Consider the following 21971-nt stretch of genomic DNA (forward strand, 5'->3'; position numbering starts at 1 on the left):
CCAACCCCGAATATTCTGTGATTCTGTGATTGTTCAGTGGGCTATATTTAACAGCGAAATTAAAATTGGCTCAGTGGTAGCTGCTTTTTTGCACTTACCTTTCCCAAATTGTTTATGTCAAACTGACGCAAGATATTATTAATCCAAATCTGCAGAAGCCTGTGTGGGTTCCTACTCAGTGCCAAGATCTGATTCTCCCATGAGTCATGGTCTGAATCAGAGCTTCAGAGTTTGACTTGGTAATGATAAAAAATAAACATGAAAAATGAAAAGCAGCTGATTCAAAAGGACAAAGGTGTTTGTAAGTATGCTGCTTTATTATGTATATTTTTAAAAATAATTAAAAAGTACTTATATCAACTGCCTGATGTTCTTTTATTGCTTTTTTTGCATAAATAGTACACTGGGATTTTCAAGATTGAGCCTTACATTTTTAATCCAGAAGTCACTCAATATTTCTTTAATCAGTTAAAAGATTCCTTCCACAATTGTTTTTCTTTAAGTAGGTAAAAAAGTAATGATTAACGCAGTAATATTAACTTCAGCAAACTTCCTTTTTTCCTTTTTTTTGGAAGATACTACACAGTGAGACTACAGTGACTTCAAGTCTGTAATCTCTTAATCCCTGGTTAGTTGTAGCCATTTTGTTTGTTTAATTAACGCATCCAAGGATTCCAGCCTCCACAACACTGATTTTGTTATGAAACTCATCACAAATATAAGTTGTCCTTTAGTAGAGAATTTGATGAATTACTGTAATGCTATTTTGAATCAGTCCTAATTCCAGGGTATCCTGATTTGTTTCTTCTGAGAAGAGGATGACTGGTATGAGTTGGCAGATACCATTTTCGCTTTAGAACTACCTGTTGTTGTGGCAGAGTTGGGTATATTTCATTTGTTCTTTTATTATTTGAACTGGTAGGAAGCCTCTTCTGATAAGGTGATCTGTCACATGAGAAGGTTTGCATGGGTCTTGCATTGTCTTTAAGAGAGCATTGGTTTTTTGTCTCTGCAGATTCAATAAGTGATTTTTTATTTTAAACAGCTTTGCAGCAGGTTCTTCTGGCAGAATCATTCTGTAAGTTAGCCCTGTTTTGTGTCAGGTTTCTTTGAGGAGATTTTTTTTTCCCCCCTGGGAGTAAAGTTGCTATTCCATTTGCTTTTCTGCATTATTTGTGTTGTGGTAATGCTGTTTCCTCTTTCTCAATCAAGTTCTTTTCTAATTTGGTACTCTAATACTATGTATGTAGTTCCTGCTCTCCAGTGCTTACAAAATGTTACGGAGAGTGTGGTGCTGGAACGAGTAAAGACTGAAGTGGTGGTGACAAGCATACCACCCAGATATGTGTGGTAGGTACGTTAGACATTTGATAATTCTAAAAAATAAGACAGGCTGTTCTTTTCCCATATAAACAACTACTGAAGCTGAAGATTAGGCAGAACTGGTATCTCTCAGGAAGTTCTTACTTGTCTGTTCTACTCAACTCTGTTCACTGTCAGTAGTTACAGTCCTACTTACTGTGTGTTATACAATGCAAACATAGTTTCCACCTGTGAAGTTGGTGTTTCAGTTGTAGCTGTTGGTCCTGGCACTTTAGATCTAAAGAAATGGTTTCTCTCACCTGTTGGCTTCAATTTTTTTCAACTTAAGTCTCTCCTTATTTTGCTTGCCATCCATTCTCATATTAGGCTAGTCCGGTGACCCTGATGGTCACTTTTGGTTGTTTTTTTCAATGCTACTGTGCATACCACGTGTAGGAGAATTTGCAAAAATAGATTATACTCTGTGATCTTAAGTGGTACTCCTAAATTAACTTTGGTTCTTTCAACTTCTGATTCATACTTTATTACTGTGTTTTGGGTTTGGTTTTTTTTTTTTTTAGAACAATCTCTTGATAATTTTATTGCATTACTATAATGCATCATATCTTTTGAGAACAAATAAACTAATTGTGCACATGTACTTTCTTTTTATTTGCCTTAACACTTTCTTAGGGAGAAATTCATGTTGTCTGTTTGTTGTTAATGCTTTGCTATCCAGGCTGTATTGCAATATCAAATTTGAGGGACCTTGATGGGCTTGAGAAATGAACCAGTGCTTACTGCGTGAGGTTCAACAAGTCAAAGTGCAAGATCCTGCACCTGGGTCAGGCCAGTCCCGGGCATAAATATAAACTGGGTGCAAGAGTGGGTTGGGAGTAGCCCTGAAGAGAAGGCCTTGGGGGTGTTGAGAGATGAGAAGGTCAGCATGAGCCACTAGTGCACTCATGCAGCCCTGTAGGCCAGTCGTATCCTGGGGTGCATCAAGAATAGTGTGGTCAGCAGGTCAAGAGAGATGATTCTCCCCCTTCACTCTGCTCTTGTGAGATCCCACCTCGAATACTGTGTCCATTTCTGGACTCCCCACCATAATAGGGATAGAGATCTGTTGGAATGAGTCCAGAGCAGGGTCACAAAGATGATCCAGGGGCTAGAGCACCTTTGCTATGAGGACAGGATGAGGGAGCTGGGATTGTTCAGCCTGGAGAAGTGTCTGGAGGGACCTTGGAACTGCCCTCCAATACCTGAAGGGAACCTACAGGAAGGCTGGAGAGGGACTTTTTACAAGAATGTCCAGTGATAGAACAAGGGGAAATGGATTTAAATTGAAGGAGAACAGGTTTAGACTGGAGCCTTAGGAAGAAATTCTTCAGTGGCAAGATTCTGGAATAGCTTACCCAGAGAAGTTGTGGCTGCTCCCTCCTTGGAGATGTTCAAGGCCAAGTTGAATGAGGCTTTGAGCAACCTGGTCTCCCATGTCAGGGGGGCTGGATTAGATGGTCTCTAAGTTCCCTTCCAACCTAAGATGTTCTATGATTCTGTATTTCTGTAAATGCAGTGCCAGTCTTCATATCCTTGAAACAAGTATTCTTAATCTTCGCTGCTAAATTGAGGCAAACAATTCCTATTTGTTTTAGTCAGGACTTTCAGTTTATAAACACTTGTTCACTAAGGCATTAAACTCTTAGCACTGAGCCCTTGAAAATTTCTTAAAGTCTGTTTTTTAAGATTTTAATGGGCTTGTGGTAAAATCTACAGAAAAACAAACATCTTTTATACTGTTTGCGTGGCTTTCAGAACATTTTGTATTTCATCTCTGGAAACTGATAGTTCTGCGTAAAAATATTTTGACACCAGTGATGTAGTGTCCATTCTTTATTAGGCTCTTTTTCGTTCCATTTGTCTTATTAAAAAATTGCTTGATGTAAAAGACTGTAAATTTCTTTGGACAGGCACCCAGTTTTCTTTGTTGATAAAGAGCTTATTCATAGCTACGATGCTGAATTCACAAAACAGTATGTTTATTCCCGTAGTTTCTCAGATTATTCTTAAATTCTGTATTATGGATTTTACTTCCCCTGAAAAGAGCGCTTCTCTGCTAAACTTCATTGTATTTAATAATGCATTTCTTTAATTAAACATATTTTAAGGGGGCTTGTAGTAACATGTATTTTTAATACATGGCATTCTTCTCTTTCATGTGTTTGCAGGGGTTTCTGTATCACTAAGCTAGCACTCCATGTACGAGGAATTCCTTTGAACATTTGATGTAGTAATATTTTATCGATCACTTCTGTATGGAACATATGTTAAAAGGAAGTCTGAAAAATCTATGTAATCAAAACAATTTATTTTGGAACTTGTATCTTGAGGAGGTATTTGCCAAAATCTGGCTGCACCATTAGAGAGCAGCCTCACTGTGTTGTTCAAGTTGGCAGATGAAAACGTTCTCTTTTGATATTTTCATTTAGTTCCTTTGATTCTCAGACTACCATCTGTTTTGTTTTGATTGTAACCACTGAATGAACCCAAAAGGTTCTTCTACTTAACATATGATGCCATTTTCTGTTGTTTGGTTCAAAAACTCTTCAGTCCAGCCTTTAATGGCAGTACTTTCTTTACAGCATGAATCACAGATCTTGCATTTTCTTGTGGTTGTGCAGAGTGTCCTGTGAAAAAATAGCAAACCTTGTCAAATACAAACTGTGGCCTCAGTGTTGCACAGTGATGCTTTGGTGACTTGCACATGCTTGAAAAACTAGACAGTCCATTGTATTTTAAATAGCCTAAATGCAATAATGGTTTGGTTTTTAAATTACATTTAAAATATTCCCATGCTTGCCAATCCAGAGATCTGACTGTTTTTTTTCCTAAGCAGTTTTTTGTATTTTCCTCACAGTCGAATTTTCAATCTGTGTAACAGCTTAATCTTGTGATTGAGGTCACTGGACTCTGTGCTCAACAACTCAGGGCATTACATCCCAAGTGTGCAATTTTATTGATTTTGGTAATATCATGTTAAGCTTTCAATCTGAACAAGTCTTCCTTTGCCTTTGTTGGCTGTAGGCTATATTAGTCTATAATAACAATATATTTAAACTGGTTACAGTTTAGATTTTATTTCACTGCACCCTTTTGTTTCAGCTGCGACACATTGTGTTATGTTTCTGACAGTGCTTTTATGGTAAATTCAACTTTTATTACAAACACACTAACAAAGCGTGGGACTGCCTGTGAGCAATCTGCTTCTCTGTTGGACCCTACACCTGTTTTTTCTGCAGCTTTCACCTTCTCACTCACCCAGGTTTTTGTGTTTGTTTGATTTATGTACAGCTTGCCATGTGGTGATTACCTGCACAGAGAAACCTCTCTCAGGTTTTGTTCCTTTGTCTGTGGGCAAATTGTAAATCTCATACTGACTTCTAAGTAATGTGGCATTTTGTTTGGTTTGTATTTTCCTGTGTTAACCACAAATCGAGGATTTTTTTTAGATTGCTCAAATCAATCTCGGCTTTCATTTTGTGTGCAAATGCAGAACCGATGCCGCTTGTGGCTATTATTCTGTTTTGAGAATGAGGTCTCCATTCTTCTTCTGGTAGTATCCTCTGTGGCACGTTAGCCTAGCTCTGACTTAAAACTGTGCTTGCTGTCTGAGCTGCAAGCTGGGAATTCTAACCTCATCTCTACTATTTACAGTTTTGTGAAATGCTCGCTCTTCAGTAAAATTTATGCTGCTGTTTTAAAGAGCAGACATTTTTCACTCTCTGTCTTTCCTTTTCAAGTAATTCAGCTGAGAAGTTGAAGAGAGTAATTTCAGGTAGAGCTGGAAATAGAATCTATCTCTCAGTGCACTGGAACACTCTGCCTCCTTGGATGAGCGGCTAAATCCGCTGGCTTAGCTTGTTTATTGTTACTGCTGTAAGCACTGTGAACGAGTCTTGGTTCACAAATGCAGCCCAAGAATCTTAATTGTTAGTCTCCTAGTGCCTGACTACGGAATTGTATTCGGGTTCCTAGTGGAGACAAGTTAAGATAAAGTACAGCATTTCAACTAGATATCTTCCATAAAGCACTGCTTTAGGGTTGCTTGTGTTTCCTTCTCCCATGTTTTTAAGGGAGGGAGAACAACCACAAATCGAACAAGCCTTGGCTGTTAAATTAGGTTTTGTAGTCAGCTGTCACTGCAGTCATGACGTACACAGAAGCCCCTGTGTTCTATTTTTGGTCATTAATCTCTCATTTTGTCCTGCAATTGCACAGTTATACAATTTGGAAGATTGAAAGGTGTAAATGGAGGCAACATTGCTGGTGTATACTGAGTTCAGTTTCTTCTGCTCTAAACTGTCAGTACCAACCTATATGAGTGAAATATGAGCCCAGCAATCCAAAACTTGTGTTTCATCTTGTGCAGAGCTTTAAAAAAAAAGAAAAAAAAAAAGAGCTCTGGAGCTTGTTTCTTTACTTACCACTGCAAAAGTCAGGCCCAGTTTAATCTGTTAATATTTTTTTTTGGACTTCACAGGTATTTTCGTGCAAATGCAGTGTTATCTTCTATAAATTTACTCTATGTTTCACCTGGGAGTTTTGTACAGTATTGTGCGTGAGGTGATGGGCACCCTGTGAGCCTGGAGCAATGGGAAATGAGCTGTGGCTACACTTCAGTGTCTCGTTATTGCTCATTTGCTTGGCCCTGGGATGGCTCCACATGGATCTGGCTATTTGACCCCGTACAAAGCTGCAGTGTGTAACAGATTCTGTCTCCAGAGTGATTGGAAGCAGCCAACCTGCTTTTGCTTCCTTGCCGGCTCTAGAGATGGGCAGTTTGCTGTGCCGGGCAGCGCACAAGCCACGCTGCCTCTGAACTGATTTGAAGTGGCTGGACCTTTGTCACTCTAATTCACAACCTGCATAAATTGGTCACAGGTGATGAGGAGTTACATTTGAATTACTACAATAACTTGTTTAAGTGCTCTCATTGCTCACGTTTACTCACAAACCCACTTTTATGTAAATGATGTATTGTAGCTGAGTCTGCATAGAGAAAATATTGTTGAAGGTATATGAAATGCCGGGTTTCTTTGAATCTTTTTAAATGACCAGGGCAGGAAGAATGTCTGTTTTTAACAGCCTGAAAAACTGGTTTTGTGGTTTCACTTAGTGCCATGGTCTAGCCGATGTGGTTGTGCTGGATCATAGGCTGGACTTGATCTCGGAGGTCTTCTCCAGCCTCAATAATTCTGTGTTTCTGAGAGGAGTGTCAAGGCAAGAAAACACATCTTCACTCTTTTAAAATCTAAATGCATTTTCCGTTTTTACGTGTGGCAGAGTTGCTACGGTAAAGGCAAAGTATTAAAAGATGAAGGCTCAAGATAAGCCACTTCTGAGTTCAGCAGAAAAAAAAGTTGTTACTCACTGGCACTAATTCTGTGGCTTGTGTGACTCTTTACGAGTCTAGCAAAGAATCTAGATGAGGAGGAAAATAGAGCTATGATTTTCTTTTTTTCTGGCATTTTCTCTCCTCAAGTGGATCATTTTACATATTGACACCAGCCTCAGCAATTAATGTATTTTAATATTTGATATGGAAAATACTGTACTTTTAGAAATAACAGCATGCCAGTTACATGCGAGTGATCTGTAAGCAAGGTGATGACAAAACCTATAAATTTGCTTGTCTTGTAGAAGAGTTTTTTTTTTCTCTTTTCAGCTCTTCCTTTTGATTTCTGTTTTTGAGCAACTAAGAGAAGTTAATCTTTGTTTTTACATCTAAAATTTGGCTTTTGGTCAGCAGAATTAAAAAGGAGTGGAGAGACTATCATTTCAATTGTGCTTTAGTGCAAATGTACCCTATTTTTTTTTCCCTCTGAAGATCCCCTGTCATGTTACAGAAAGTACTGGCCTGTTTTGGGAACTGTAACATGCAAATTCGTTTACTGAGGCTATCTAAATGGGAGATAGTCTGACCCTCAGGGCAGAGGCAGTTCCTCAAAAGCAGTAAAGTTGAACAGGAAAATGAGCTGAAGCTGTCCTTCCTTTTTTCTCATGTGTTGCAATTTCATGGCTCCTCAAAAAATCCTAATGGAGACTATTTCTTGAACTTGTGTTACCTTCTCTTTTGCCTTCCTGTCACTCGTCTTGCTGCTGTGCCTCTGACTCTTCCATTAGGGTCTAGAATAATAAAAAAACGGTGTCTGTCTAGACTGGGAATGCAGAGGTAACTGACCTGGTGCTGTTTGAGTTAACCCTGGAGAGAAAAGTTCCTTTCAGAGGCAGGTCAGGCACTCCGAAGACAAGTTTTATTAGTTTAGGCACAGCACCAGGCAGTATTACTCTTCGATATGAGTGTTCACCCTGTGCAGTGCGATTGCTGCAGAGTGCCAGGGGCAGCGCTGAAAACCGCTACTTCCCTCTTCTGTGTGAGATGTGGCTACACCTCACATGTTTGCGTCTGCTGAGAGATGCGTTCGTCTATGGACTGAGCCTTGGGTTTTTGTTTGTGTGTCATCACAGAGATGTAGGTTTGTTGGTAGCCTCTTCGTAGTAAATGAAACATGTAGGTAATTTGTTGTTCAGCTCTTAAAGCAGGTACGTATACGATACGTTGGCTTGTGATGGGGCTGTGCAGAACCTTGGAAAAACTGTTGCAACTTGAAGGTCTGTACAGTGTCGAGCTGATAGTTAGCAATTAAACTCTGCTTTGAACCAGCATAATTATTTAATGCCTTTTATTTTTTGTCCTTTTTTTCTCTTGCTCTTGGCAATTGTCAAGACCTGACAAATTATGTCTCTACTGATGATGCATCTGCTTTTTACTTTTTCTGCTCTGCTTGCTTTGCCACTGACTTTGCTTGTAGAAAGGAATCTGACTCCAGCACAAAATCATGAGCTGTCTGAATTTTCAGTACAAGGAGTTTTTGACTCAGCTTACTGTATCACTAGTTTTGTGCTGTGCAGTTTCTTCAAATGGGTATGCAGAGACAGCATGTATTTAAGTGCTGTTTTATTTGCTTTGATACAGAATTTCTTTTTTCCTTTCTTTTTCTTGTTATTACTTTTGCTAGTAGGATTTCCCCAAATAATAATTAAACGTTCTCAGCAGATTTTTCCTATTTGAAATACATAATGCAAATATTTTTACATAGTTCTGAATATAAATATACAAGAATATTGTCTGCCAGTGGACAGCAAAAATGGTTGTAATTTCTTACCATGGGATCAATTTCACTCACACATCCATGTACATGTTCTCTTGCAGAAACATGTACATCTGGCAGCAGAATCCTCTTAAATATTTGCAAGCAATATAGCAAATCTTCCTGTATTGTCTTATCTGAAATTTCTTTATATTGTACTGAAAATATTGTAATTATATATATGTATAGTTACAGGAAATAAAAAGCTATACTGTCATCTCCTGTTGTAAGTATGAAGGGAATAAAAACGTTTCCTCACAGCATGCTAGTCCTTTGTAGCAAATAAGGTAGGAGTTATTAGGGAAAAAAACCACATATCATAATGCTGGGTTTAAATGCATTATGTATGATAGTGCTTTGTGACTGACTTCAGAGTTACACAAGTGACCTTAATTTGGGAACTACGTATCTTTTGAGGGATTGACTTTTTTACATCTTTCTTGGATTTTTTTTTCCTCAAAGTAAAGCACTTCTATAAAAACTTCGCATTTAATTCTGTTGTGTTAAAGGAACTGATATGTTTCCTTCATGTCATGTAAGGTGTTAATTCTCTTTATTGCAATTTTAAAAATATTTCCTCTTTTCCCTTATTTATTATGTTTATGTATGTATTTTCAGATATGATTCTGGATCAGCAGGTGGGTTCTGGGCAGCTCAGTGAGGACGTTCGTCACAGAGTACATGAGGCGTTACTGAAACAGCATCACCATCAGAACCAGAAGAAGCTGAGCAACAGAATCCCAATTGTGAGATCCTTTGCTGACATTGGAAAGAAGCAATCTGAACCTCATTCCATGGATAAAAATGGTAATGCATTGCTTTGTTTTGAGCTTTCAGTAACGTCTACCTGTTCAGTATCACGTGTGCTTTGTATCCGCAGATTGACCACAGCATGATTCTGCTCTGCAAAGCCATTGTGTAAAAGTGGTGCCTTTTACGTGAGAGTGGTTCCTTGTACACATTCGGTGCCACACCTGTTTAAATCTGAAATTCAAGTATCCCGTGCAATTCAGGGCTGTGCAGAGATATTCAGGGGAGCTTGCTGAGGTGTTTGAAGCACAGCTGGAGGACACTTGTGGTGCTTTGGGCACCTGGGAGATCCTTCAGACTGAACTTGAACGTCTTTGCACAGTGTTGCTCTGAACTGTGGACATGCTCCATTAGTGCCAGAAATGTTATATGACTATCTTTTACTTCTGTTGACCATCCAGGGCCCGTTTGGTTAAAATATAATGGATTGTTGGAATGGTTTCTAAGCGTGTGACAGTGTATGTCTTAGCTGGTGTTTGGCTTCAGATTTCGTATTTGAGTTTGAGGGGTTGGAAAATGAGAAAATCACTTTCAAGATGCTGCAAGAACTATATCTTATTCTATCCGAAAATCACTTTTTTGGAAAATCATTTTGATGAAAATTAAAAAGCACATCTGCAGAGTGTTGGCTTAACTTTTTTCTTTCTTGCTTTTACAGAAGCCTTTATAAGCTGTACTGTTGCTGTAGGTCAGTCATAATGAAATATAATTTCTTACTGCCCCTTCCTTATTTATGTAAACACAGGCATGTGCTGTGAAACTTACAGCCAAATTTTATAAATATTTACATTTGCTTCACTAAAAGTATACATACTGAGCCCCTGTATCCAATATCGTCGTAATACCCACAAGATCTTTGTCTGAACACCATTGGACTGTAGTGACTGTGACTCCAGAAATCTCCTTAGCTTTAGTGACATCTCAGTCCCTTCTGCTGTCTCTCTGGTTCAGGGCCCTGTTGAGATCCCCTGGGATGTTCCCTGTGAGTGAGGAAACAGCAGCAGCACAGGGAAGGTGCAGGGTGCAGGAGGCAGCTGCGAGCTGTGAGGCGCAGGGTTCAGGGGAAGCAGTAGTAGTGTGGCTGATCTGGAAAGGTGGGGGCTGTTGATATAAAGCTTGACTTTCTTTTCAAGGAAGGATCTTTTGTTTCAGACATTGCCATATAAAGTTTTAATAGGTGCTTCTAAATCTAGCCACTTCCCTGGAGGAGAGTTACAGACCTAAAAGGCAACATATAATTTCATCTGAAGAGGACATTAAATAGAAACATATTAATTCTCATTTTGAGAGCAAGAAAAAATAATATTATTAAGATGCATGTGATTATACATATGGATGCACAAGAGTAAGAGTAAGTAGGATAATTGTCGATTCTTGTTAGGGCAACTTTCCCATCTTGATTTGTGCAACTCTTGCTGATTACTTTAAACAAACATTCAGGAGACACTTAAGAAAGTCAGTGCTATAATGTTCCTATTCCTCAGTTTCCACAGGATGCAGGATGACAGCTTGCATTCTATAAGCTTTTTGTGCTAGATCTTATGTAACAAATAAGCAGTGAGTCTCCTTAAAAAGACCCCTCAGGGCAAACCATGAAAAGTACTATGACCTCGATTTCAGCAACTTTCTGTGTCTGTTAGTGAAACTGATGGAGTAATTCACTCCAGACACATCTCAATTTTGCCTAAGTTTCTTCTGAGAACCTTCATATCATTATCTAATTCCCCTTCAAGTAAATTCTGGTCAGGACAGCATCTTAAGTCCACATTAAACACACTCGTTTTATATACTCAGTGGTTAAGTGATTCTGTAGGTAGGGAGACACATTCTTACGGGTTTTAGTTTGTCTGTGCTTGCTTTGCAAGATGAAAAACTACTGAATAAAGTTCATGTGCTTAGGAAGAGATACCTCCGAGCACTCTAAGCCCTGGTTAAAAAGACCCACTTAGTCACTTTCAGTATGTTAATTTAAATTAAATGCAACATAAACAATACAATCAAAATAATTTTAGGAGAATTTATAATGAAGGTAAATCAGATTTTTATCTAAATAACAGTGAAGAGTTCCAAACCCAGTCTTTGTGGACGCAGATGCCTTTTAATCAGTTTGAAGCATTGCTCTTCTAATTGCATCCTTTAAGTGCTAATGCACATTTGGCAGTCTCCTGGGTTGACCTCTTCAAAATAGATGATGGCTCTGTGATAAAGCAAAGAGGGATTGGTTTATTTTAAGTTTTGCTCTTGCCATCCATTACCCTGTTACATTAAAACGTGTGAATCTTATTTTAGTGTCTGAATTGCACTAAAATTAGCTTTAGAAGAGGAAAATTCAGTCTAAGTTTTTGGTTTTAAAAGGAAACACAATTTTTTTCCCTTGTCAACACAACAGCAAGTAAGCAGCTCATGCTCTTCAGTCACAACTATTGCCCCAATACATCCATGATTAAAGGAGTGGGGAAAGAGATGATTCTAGAGAGCTGCCTGATTTCAGGCACACTGACTGCTACCTGTTCCGTCATACCTGGCGTTACTTGTTTACCCCAGTAACCTGCTGTAGTACGTGGAGTGTAAATTATGCAGGAATCTACACTGAAAGGCTCAAGGTTTCAGGAACTTGGCTGTCCTTAGAAGCTTGACCAGAGGTAGCAGTGAGGTTTCTGATGATTTTCTTCTGCTGTTGCCTCGTGACCCAAATGCTAGAGTTCAGGTGCAGTGTTATATTCACTGCAACTATTTATGTCTTTTTAAATTGCCGTAGAGCATCTGTACAAGCTTTAATAATAGTACAAACCCAAGTTGTTAAGACAGGACTTTGCATCAGGTGAAAACAAAAGAAAAATCAGCTAAATATGTGAAAAAGAAAGCAAAATTAAGGGATATAAACACCTTATATTGTTGTTGAGAGTGTGCTGTGAGACACATCTTTGTTTCCTGAGGACAAACTGCTAAAATGCAATCAAGGCATCATTTTAGTCTGCTTACTCCCATTTGTGTAGAATGTATGAGTGTACAATATTCCATATGTTGCCAACAGTAGTAGTAGTATTGTTCTCTGTTTTTAATATAAAAATGCATTTAAATAGTGAAATATGTTGTTATTGCTTTTACTTTCTGGATGAGAAGTTTTAATTCCTAGAAGACTGCAGGGAGAAAACCAGATCATCTCAGCTGCTCCTGGTGAGCTTACAGCTCAGGTCACCCTTATCCGAGATCAGAATTTTCAGAAACAGCAAGTACTGGGAGCTTTAGAAGGGCCACTTGTTTGTCCCTGGTTAAAGGAGGTGGGAGAACTTGGACCTCTTTCTACAGAAAAGAAATTCTCGGTTTGGTTAAATTTGGATTTAGTGCTGACAGTGTAACTGATGACGATCCTTAGCAGTCTGTAGTTTGTAAAATAGATGGTTCAGAGGTATAAGTCATTGCCATCTGAGTAACATGGTACAGCTGAGGATGCAAGCCCCCTTCTTTGTCCCAAGTTCCCGACTATGGTAGCTTATCAATGTATCATTTTCCTGATATTCAGGAGTACTGTCTGAAACTTAATATATGACTCTGCTGCTGGCAGACCACTGCGATACCTTTGCTGGAAGATAGCTGTACATATGTTTTCCCTCCATTTTTTCTTTGTTTAAAACTCGGTCAGAACATCTAATTAATTTGCTTTGTATTTAGTAGTATTATCTTTTGTTTACAATGGCTTTTCTTCACATCCTTTGCAGGGCTAAGATGTCAGGGTGCTATGGATTTACCATGCATTTTTAATGCTGCCATGCTGTGTTTAACTTTCACTTTTCATTAAGCATCAAAACTGTGAGAATTAAAAGCCTGCTTTTGATGTTCCAATAAAAACCGACAGTCAAATTTGGCATAAGAGCAGGAAAAATGATATATTTTTTTAAGTCTAATTTGACACCAAATACCCAAAATAGAGGGTGGCAAATAATTTTAGCATACATCGTGTAAGAGGCAGGTAAAAATATGAATCTTTGTCATTAGTAAATCATGTTTAGAAAGTTTGGTTTGTGAAGCAATTTAAATTATTGGAATCAATAGTTTTTGCGCTCTGATACCCGAGAGCTGTGTCTGTAAATTCCTATGACATAATCTGAAAAGCCAAGACAATTGCAAATGTACGTCACCTTTCTATTAATTAAATACTGTCAATAAAATTGAATTTCTATTAATTAAATACTAAAATATTTCCATAAGCCTGTCCTTTTTTATAAAGGGTCCCACAATTCAGAATTTAAGTCTGTGTGGCAGGAAAATTAGCTGATTTCATGAAAATGTAGTTAGGAAAAGAAGCTTCCATCATGTGAACATTTTGAGGTTTTTGACTGGCCATTTCACTTTTAGTCTAGACGTCAAAGTACGTGTGCATGCATGTGTGTGTGTTTTTATATGTATGTAATGAAATCTAGGAGACCCTTTACCAATAAAAATCGAAGAGGAAGGAGCTAGGTGAGAGGAGCATGGCAGGATAAGTGACTTGTAAATTATATTTCCGTGTGCCTTGCTGAAGCGTTCTTTATCCATGATAACGTGATCTTGTGCCTGTTCTCTGTTCCATACCAATGCAATGCGTCTTTTCCTTTGATGTCAGAGCAGACACTTCATTACTTCAAAAATTGCATTTACGCCACACATCATGTCTGATTTTGAGAAACTCAGGAATTCCAAGGAGAGGTTTATCAATATATCAAAGACGTTGAAGAAAACAATTGGAGATCTTCAGAGTTAACTGCATGAATTGCCACAGCAGTTAATTTTAACATGTTCTTCTTCAAGCCTTTTTTGCAGTTATTTCAGTTAGCCCGGTTTGGACTTCTTCATTGTTTTATGGCAGTATGAGCACATGTGGAGGTGTTTAAAACTATGCTTGGATGCCTAATTTAGGACAGTATGCACTAACATCCCAGTAAGTCTAAATTACCAGTTATGCGATGGTGTTTGTTACTTCCCTCAGTTCCTTAATCTCTCCTGAACATCAGTTCAAACAGTTGTGCCATAACTTAGAGCTTACAACATGTGAAACCTTCGTGTCAATACTACCATGTGGAGAGAGACAGACATTACTTGGGGCCAAAGGAAGAGGGCAGGGAGGCATTCCTAGGCACATGGCCATGCTCCTTCATTTTGGAAATAAGTCACGACGAATGCTGTAGATATACCCAAATTTTCTGGCAGTGTTGGATGTAGATTAGTTGGATTGCTCCAGCTTTCCTTGGAAACAAGGCAAACTCACTGATAGTTAATTCCATCTTAAATTAGCTAATGCTCTATTTTTTGGTTTACGTTATTCTCAAATGTATATATTTTCATGAACTTGTATTATTCACAGGTTTTTATATTACTAAAATATACCTTGTATTTATCAACATTTTCATCTGATAGTCTTTCTCCACGTTTCCTTATACCCATGATAAAATGTGTAATCTATATGTATAAAACTGTATCATTCATTTTTGTATTTCTTTATTTTGCTCTGTCTTTGTTGTGTCTGTCTCTAACAGGCTCATCTCATCTCTGTATCTTCCTCATCTCCTATCCTTTGGGTTCTGTAAACTCCCCTGAAGGTTCAGAGGTAGTATAAATACCTGCTCTTGCTTTGGCTTCGGATCATTTCAAATGTATGCCCGTGCCTTCACCTTGGTTTCCTGACAGCATGCAACTTCTTGCTCTAGCGATTAAAACATACCTCAGGCCTTTGTCAGCAGCTGTGGCACACTTAAGAGAAGCTTATTTTGATTTTTTTGGGGAAAAAAAAAAAGTGCCTTTTCTTTTTAAGTGCATTTTCATACATCAACTCGTAAAACTGCAAATCATAGCATTTGAGTTGAAACTGCATGACTTCACGTGAACTGTGCTTGAGATTCAGGCCTGACATTAGAAAAACAGATAAAGCAACTTCTTCCTTATCCTCTGAAGTTATGTATCATTAGCAAGCACCAAGTCTGCTTGCAGTTACACAGGTACGATGGGAGTGACATGATTTTCCACTGATTTAAAACGTTACATATCAAGAGGCTCAAGGTACATACACAGATCAACCTGCAAAGATGGTATTACTGCTCTATTATATTAGAATTTTACCTCATACTTAGGAATACTTATTGGTTTTCAAAAATCCTTGGTTTTTATTGGTTTTACAAAAATCCTTGATTTTTGAGCTGGACAGTGTGTCCATTTAGATTTGGGAAATTGATGACTAGTTGCAGGGAAATGCCTGATGATTGTTATAGCTGGCTTGCAAATCAGATTTTTTTTTCTGAATGGAAAGAAATCTATATGGTCTAGAAAAATAAGCAGCTTCTTTTCTGATTCAGTTTCCTTTGTCAGTTGCATCCAGTTTGTTTCCATTAACTGTGATTTGTATCTGAATACATTGCTCTTGTTTTTTGTCATTTGCCTGGATTTTGATTAATAAATACAATACACGTAGTTAAATGTCTTGAGCTTTAAACTTTAGGGACTAGAAGTATGCTGCATGTGACATTAATTTACTGGGATTAAGTATATATATATATTTTTAATTTGGCAGGACTAATTGTCTCAAATTTTGAGCACTATCTGCAAATGGAAACCTCTGTTAGTGTAACAAATACGGACCTTATTTGATGGACTTTGATCTTTAAGGTGCATAAGAATATTGTTTTGTGTGAATTCTTGCTTTATTCAAAATTCTGGCCATTTCGCATTATCTGAAAAAAAGCACTAATTTTTTAGGTACACCAATTAAAAATGTAATTTTGAAAACTGTACTGATACCGACTTTTCCAATACATACATATTTTACACATTTTACTGTGGTTTTATCTGTTAGATATTAAGTACCTTTGTATGTAGGCTGGATATTTCAGTGATAGCACACAGTGCATTTGTTGATACTTTAAAAAATATGAAAGGCTCTACGGTGAATTCTCAAACAATGCAACTTTTCGGATGCTTCACATAGGTGTGCTGTAAGATGAATTGAGGCTTTTAAACTTTAGATTTATAAGGACTCAAACCACGACATTGCACTCCTAAAAAATAGAATATTGTATTTACCCCATAAAATGTATAAATAAATATTTTGCTTGAGAGAGCTGAAATGGAGCTGGCAAGGACAGGCCATGGAGGGGCTGAATGAATGGCAAGGCTGTTGCTGCTTAGTCCCTCTTACAGGGAGTTGTGCCCTCACCATTCTTACCAGCCTAAATCCGTTTTGCTAACTCAAAAAAGCAGTAAACCATCTCAAGTGTTTTTCTCAGAGCAGCTGTTTAAAGCCTCTCTAGTGATTGGTGTTAGATTAGGATTGCTTTTTTATTTTCCTTTTGCTCACAGTGCTTTGAAGGCTCCCATATTATAAAGGCAAAATTTGGAGAATTTAGTATATCTGTATTCCAGAGACAGTTTGATGCAGTGGTGACTGTTGACGTTTTGGTGAAATCAGAAAATCGGAGAGGAAATATGCTGTTTGTTTGTTTTAGTCTAGGTATGATGTGAGGGCTCCTCCTTTCATTCACGTAGCTCTTTTAACTCATTGTGACTTCACAGGACCCTGATGGTGCCAGTAACCATGTCCTTCATTCAGAGAAAACAATGAGTTGCTGACATCGAAAGCAGCTTGAGAATAAAGCACGTATATAGTTGGCAACATGCTTTAGTGAACTGAATATTTTTAATGACGTTGGAAAACCAGTGCTTACAATGCTAAATGTGTAGGAGGAAGAAGTCCTTCCAAAACCCAGTACTTTTTGTCTTTTCTGCTGAAGGACCACACAGAGACCAAGTTCCAGATTTGCATTTTACTGACTGGGTTGGTGCGTAAGAAGCACGCGTTCCTGCAGTGTGTTCAAAGTGCTCTTTAAAAAACTTGTCCCGTGGCTATCATGTGAAAAGTCGAGTTACCTGGCTTTTCTACCTTGTGTCTCTGATTGTTAAATACAGTAAAAAAACCCCAACAAAACAAAACTTCTTGTTCCAAGATCCAGAAAGCTGTCTTAAGTTGCAGAGCTATTTAAACATCTCTTACTGCCTCAAGGTAAAACTTGTGTTCTTTCAGATTACTCCAGCATATGGATATATCAAAGATTGAGGTCTTCAGTTGGCACAGAACAAGAACATATGTTATTCTTATAAACTTCACATACTTACTGGTTGTGACTTTTATTTCCTACTATGTATATTTTTACATATTTTTCTCCCAAAAGAAAAGTGGACACAATGTTTAAAAGTTAGCCTTTGGACTGTTATGCTAATTGCTTAGAGGCTTTTGACACCTCCAATTAAGATGTTAAAATTTCAGTGTTTATAACAAGTGGTCCATACTCTGACTCCTTTGTTGGTCAATATTTTTATCTCCCTGGCTGATATCCTTGCTCTCATTTCCTTGAATTTTTGGGTCCAGAAAAAAAAAAAGAAGTATAAATGTAAATCCCTAATTAGCAACAGAAAGATAATGAACTACTACTTCTGTTGCTTTCCTGTGACATATTTATAACATATATATATATTAGTATGAGCAACTATTACAAGTATTTCTCTTTATATAGGTCCTAGAATATAGAGGAGTGTCTAAAAGTAAAAAATCAGGAGTTAAGAAGGTCTAATATTACTGGAATACAAGTTGTCTGGGAGTAAATTGGGGCAGAAATTTCCCCTGAGCATTTTACAGCTTCTCTCTTAGAACTAGTGAGAGGTTTTTCTGTTATGTTATTAAAATCTCCAAAATAGTACAGGAATCAAATGTTATTTTTAATAGTTACAATACTACAGGAGGATTCCTGTAAAAGTATTTCTCAGACTGATAAATAAACAATACAGAAAAAGATTAATGTGAAGTAGTGTATGGGGATATATGATGTAAAGGTGATAGCGTAACAGTGATGGGACTTGGTGTTTTTTCTTTAAGTTCTAATTAAAACAGACAAATTGAATGACTCTCTACAAGCAACTTGCGCATTTAATAATTTCTGGCTTCCAGTTTGCAAAAGTGGCCTTTCATATGTTTAGGAATTAATAGACTATATGTGAATTCCTTTAAATTACATGTTGCTTTCTAAACTCAGTCCTTTATTCTTGTCATATGTAAATTCTAATCCTGGTTTATTTTTATCTACTTGATTAGGCTAACATGCTTGTCATGTCTGGTTCTTTGCAGTTCTCTGTTTATTTCATGGTAGTGCTGAACAAAAGCCCTGATTTTTATTCTTGTTTTGATCTGTCTTGGTCCTGAATCAGAGAGAAAATGGAAATATTTACATTTTTAAGATCGATACATTTAATAATAAGATTCCTAGCACTACATTTTAAAACATTCTGTTCCTGTACTTTTTAATCAGAGTGAAATCTCTCTGACTGTGCTACCAGGATGCAGCACAAGAGTCTAAAATCTGTTTTGTGTCATGGGAGATTTGCCTAGTGGAAAATGAGATGTTGATTTTCATGAAAACCAAGCTTTTCCTTCAGCAAATGTTTCAACTGGGAATTCATGACCAGACTGAGAGAGGGATACTGTAGTGCTCAGCTGTGACAGAAACTGGGTGCTTCAGTATTTTGGCAGCAGTAGAGACACTCCCGCAAGTCGCCCTCTTGTTTCGTGGCTGCGCTGAGCCCGTGCTTGGCCTCTGAGTGCGGGTACCAGCGGGGTGAGGGGCCACGACGTGGCTTTTGGAATTGCCCACACAATGTGCCTGGCTTAGGACTTTCTGTCTCTTCATCTTCAAGCATCGTGAACATATGGTCTTTGTTACTGTGCAAGTTTAGGTTGATTTTCACCAGAACCAATGTTTTCACATCATCATTTCTCAGTCATATGAGAGACTTTATTTGCTATGGAAACAAATATATGCTGGGCACGAGATGCTGACTCTGGGCCAGTTGGACTCTGTAGTTATTCCTGGGTATGTGTTAGGGCAGTAAGCGATAGTTGGCTCATATATTTGGTACTTTTTACTGTACTTTATTGTGGTATTCAAAGCTGTGCCTGGCTCCTGCCGTGCCAGGGAGGGAGGAAGAGTGACGGCAAGCAGGGCATGGCCCGTCCCCCGGTGGGTTCTGTGTGCTGCCCCACCGCCAGCCCCACGCCACCAGTCTGGGCAGCCTGGCCTCTGGCTCTGCACAGGGGCCATGTTGGTGTTAAGGAAAAAAATGCTTTATGTGACATATACTTGCTGCTTAATCCTGTTTTTCCTTTTGAGCTTTTGTTGGCAAAATTTTGTTGGTCGCAAGGCTTACTGTTTGCTTACACGAGACTGAGGTGTGTTTAAACACTTCTCGTCTTGAGATATTTTTAAAACTTCTATAAAATACTACACTAAATCCTCCCTGGAATTTACTCAAAATGTGTTTGCTGAAGCATTTGTTTTAAACATGTCAATAATCACATTGTTCGATACTGAGTTTTAAATTCATGCTAATTTCTAATGCAACTATTTTTATAGCAGCCCATTTTTATGCTGGACTTTGTGGTGATTGTTATAATCAGGATGTCCTTAGACCCATGATGAAATTAGTGAAAATTAGTAATTTTTTTTTTTCTTCCGTGAGGAGTATTGTAGACAGGTGTTGCCCAAAATTGACAGCTCCTCAAATACTGACAAAGACTATCTGAATATAGGATTTTCCTCAAATGTAAATCTTAAAAATCGTAAGCTTTAATTGGCAAAGAAAGTTTGTCTTCCAATATTCAAGAGTATCTTTTACATTTTCTAAATTACATTCTCCCATTCTTAACTACACGTGATAAATGTTCTGTCTTTTGAGAATGTGTTATTCTAAATAAATATTTAATTAAAATGTGATGCTTAGATGCTTTACATACATATGATATGAAATGTGTGTAGTTCTTTAATAACTATTTCATTAGATATTGCTTTACTTATAGAAGTAATTGTTAGTATTCTGTAATAACGGTACTTTTTTTAGCAGGTCAGGTTGTTTCCCCACAGTCTGCTCCAGCCTGTATTGAAAACAAAAATGATGTGAGCAGAGAAAACAGCACTGTTGACTTCAGTAAGGTAAGTGTTCACTGGTGTTAGAGAGACCAACAGCCAAATAGATCTATTAAATTAAATAGAATATGTCCGTGTCAGTCAAGTAAAGCTGTGAAGTGCAATTTTACTTCAGCACTGAAGTTTTGTGTGCACTGCAACACAGTTCATGTAGAACGAAACAGAAATTTTCATTTTCTTGATAAATTACTAGTAAGAGGAAATCACGGGTTGGGAACACAGATAAATTTATTGCATAACAGTGTTTATTTGTCAGCGGAATTTTTACAAATTAACAGAAAATTGCCTGAGTGAGAAAGTAATTCAGAATTCTTATAATTCAGGTTTACCTCTCGGATTTTTACTTTTTGTAAAAGTAATGCATGAATGCAAGCTACGCTTTTTATAACCTGAACTCGTGGATTCCAGATGTCTCACACAGAATGTGTTTCTGTAAACCTATAACTTAATTCTTCTGGCAAGCCAAGATATTTCGGTACGCTTCACAAAAGATGTTAACTGTTCAGTAGTGGAGATAGCAATGATGGTTCAATGTTAGATAGCAAAGAAAAGCAAACAGCTTCTCAGCTTTAATGTAAAGGAGAATTCTAATTTGTTTTAAGAAGCCTGTAAGTACCTAAACCCAACTGTCAGACTAGATACAGGTGACAGACTTGACAGGGATAGATGACTTCAGCTGACACATTAATACATCAAAGGTTGAGTGAGTAAAGAAAGGTGATTTAAACCAAAATTCTGAAGGAGAGAGCACTTTGCTGTTGAATCTTAATGTTAGTGCATCTGAGCTAAAAGTAGAGTTATGTGATTGCTCCATCTGGTGCCAGACTTATTTCCTAGCAGCAGTAGCTATTTGCACCATTTGAATTCTTGACTGAACATGCCAGACTAGGGATGGTGTATGGCTGAAATAAAGACGGGAGACAGAGCTTTCTGTCAAAGCCAGTGAGAAGAAAGGAGGCTGGCTGGGGATGTATTATGGACCGACTTTCTACAGAGGTAGCAAGATCTGTAAACTCTGACAAGTTGTTAAAGGTGTAATGCTAATACTTAAAAAATATTTAAAACTAAGATGATAATGAATGATTTTGGTTTCCTGATATTTATATTAGAAGTGTTAACTAAAATTAATTGTTTTAGTGATTGTTCTAATATCAAGAAGTAAAATCTTGTAAAGGCTGTCAAATATAAATACAGCTGTCTATTCACAAACTGTGCAGAGGTAAAGGTTATAACAATCCAAAGGGAATGACATAACTTTCATTCGTGCTTTTTCTTGCGTGTTTCCCCAGTTGCTTTTGAGTGTTGCAGGATCATAACCCCAGTCCGGTATCAAGTGCATGTTGTTTGTAGTGAACAAGAATGGAGGCTGCATTATTTGATCCTTCGCTCACTGTTTCTGTAGTACTGCAGCTTTGCTGATCAAAAAAGCTCTTCTGATTTAAACTGGCTTGAGAAGAGCTCAACGTGTCATCTTTTGGCTCACATCAGCACTGATAGATACCAACAAGTAGATCAGGAATGTGAAGGGAGCAACTTTTGTTTGCAGAGATAAAATAACAGTAAAGAATTGTTATCTAAATACCTTTTTTGACTGCCTTGAAACAGATTTTGAAGATGCATGAGTAAAGTACAATTTCTCCTTGAAATGTGC

At 37.7% G+C, this 21971-nt stretch overlaps 1 protein-coding gene across 1 annotated transcript in view; it reads left to right on the forward strand.

Annotated features, from left to right (window-relative positions):
- Positions 1–9131: 9131 nt before the first annotated feature.
- SLC4A10 (solute carrier family 4, sodium bicarbonate transporter, member 10) overlaps positions 9132–21971 on the forward strand; it is a gene marked incomplete at its 5' end in the record, with an annotated part of 54950 nt that continues 42110 nt past the window's right edge. The window contains 2 exons of the mRNA XM_009866404.1: positions 9132–9320; positions 20238–20326. Of these exons, the coding sequence (XP_009864706.1) occupies positions 9132–9320; positions 20238–20326 (278 nt within the window). The remainder of the gene's footprint in view (positions 9321–20237; positions 20327–21971) is intronic.

The sequence above is a fragment of the Apaloderma vittatum genome, unplaced genomic scaffold (assembly GCF_000703405.1).
Source record: "Apaloderma vittatum isolate BGI_N311 unplaced genomic scaffold, ASM70340v1 scaffold13870, whole genome shotgun sequence".
Classification (NCBI taxonomy): domain Eukaryota; kingdom Metazoa; phylum Chordata; class Aves; order Trogoniformes; family Trogonidae; genus Apaloderma; species Apaloderma vittatum.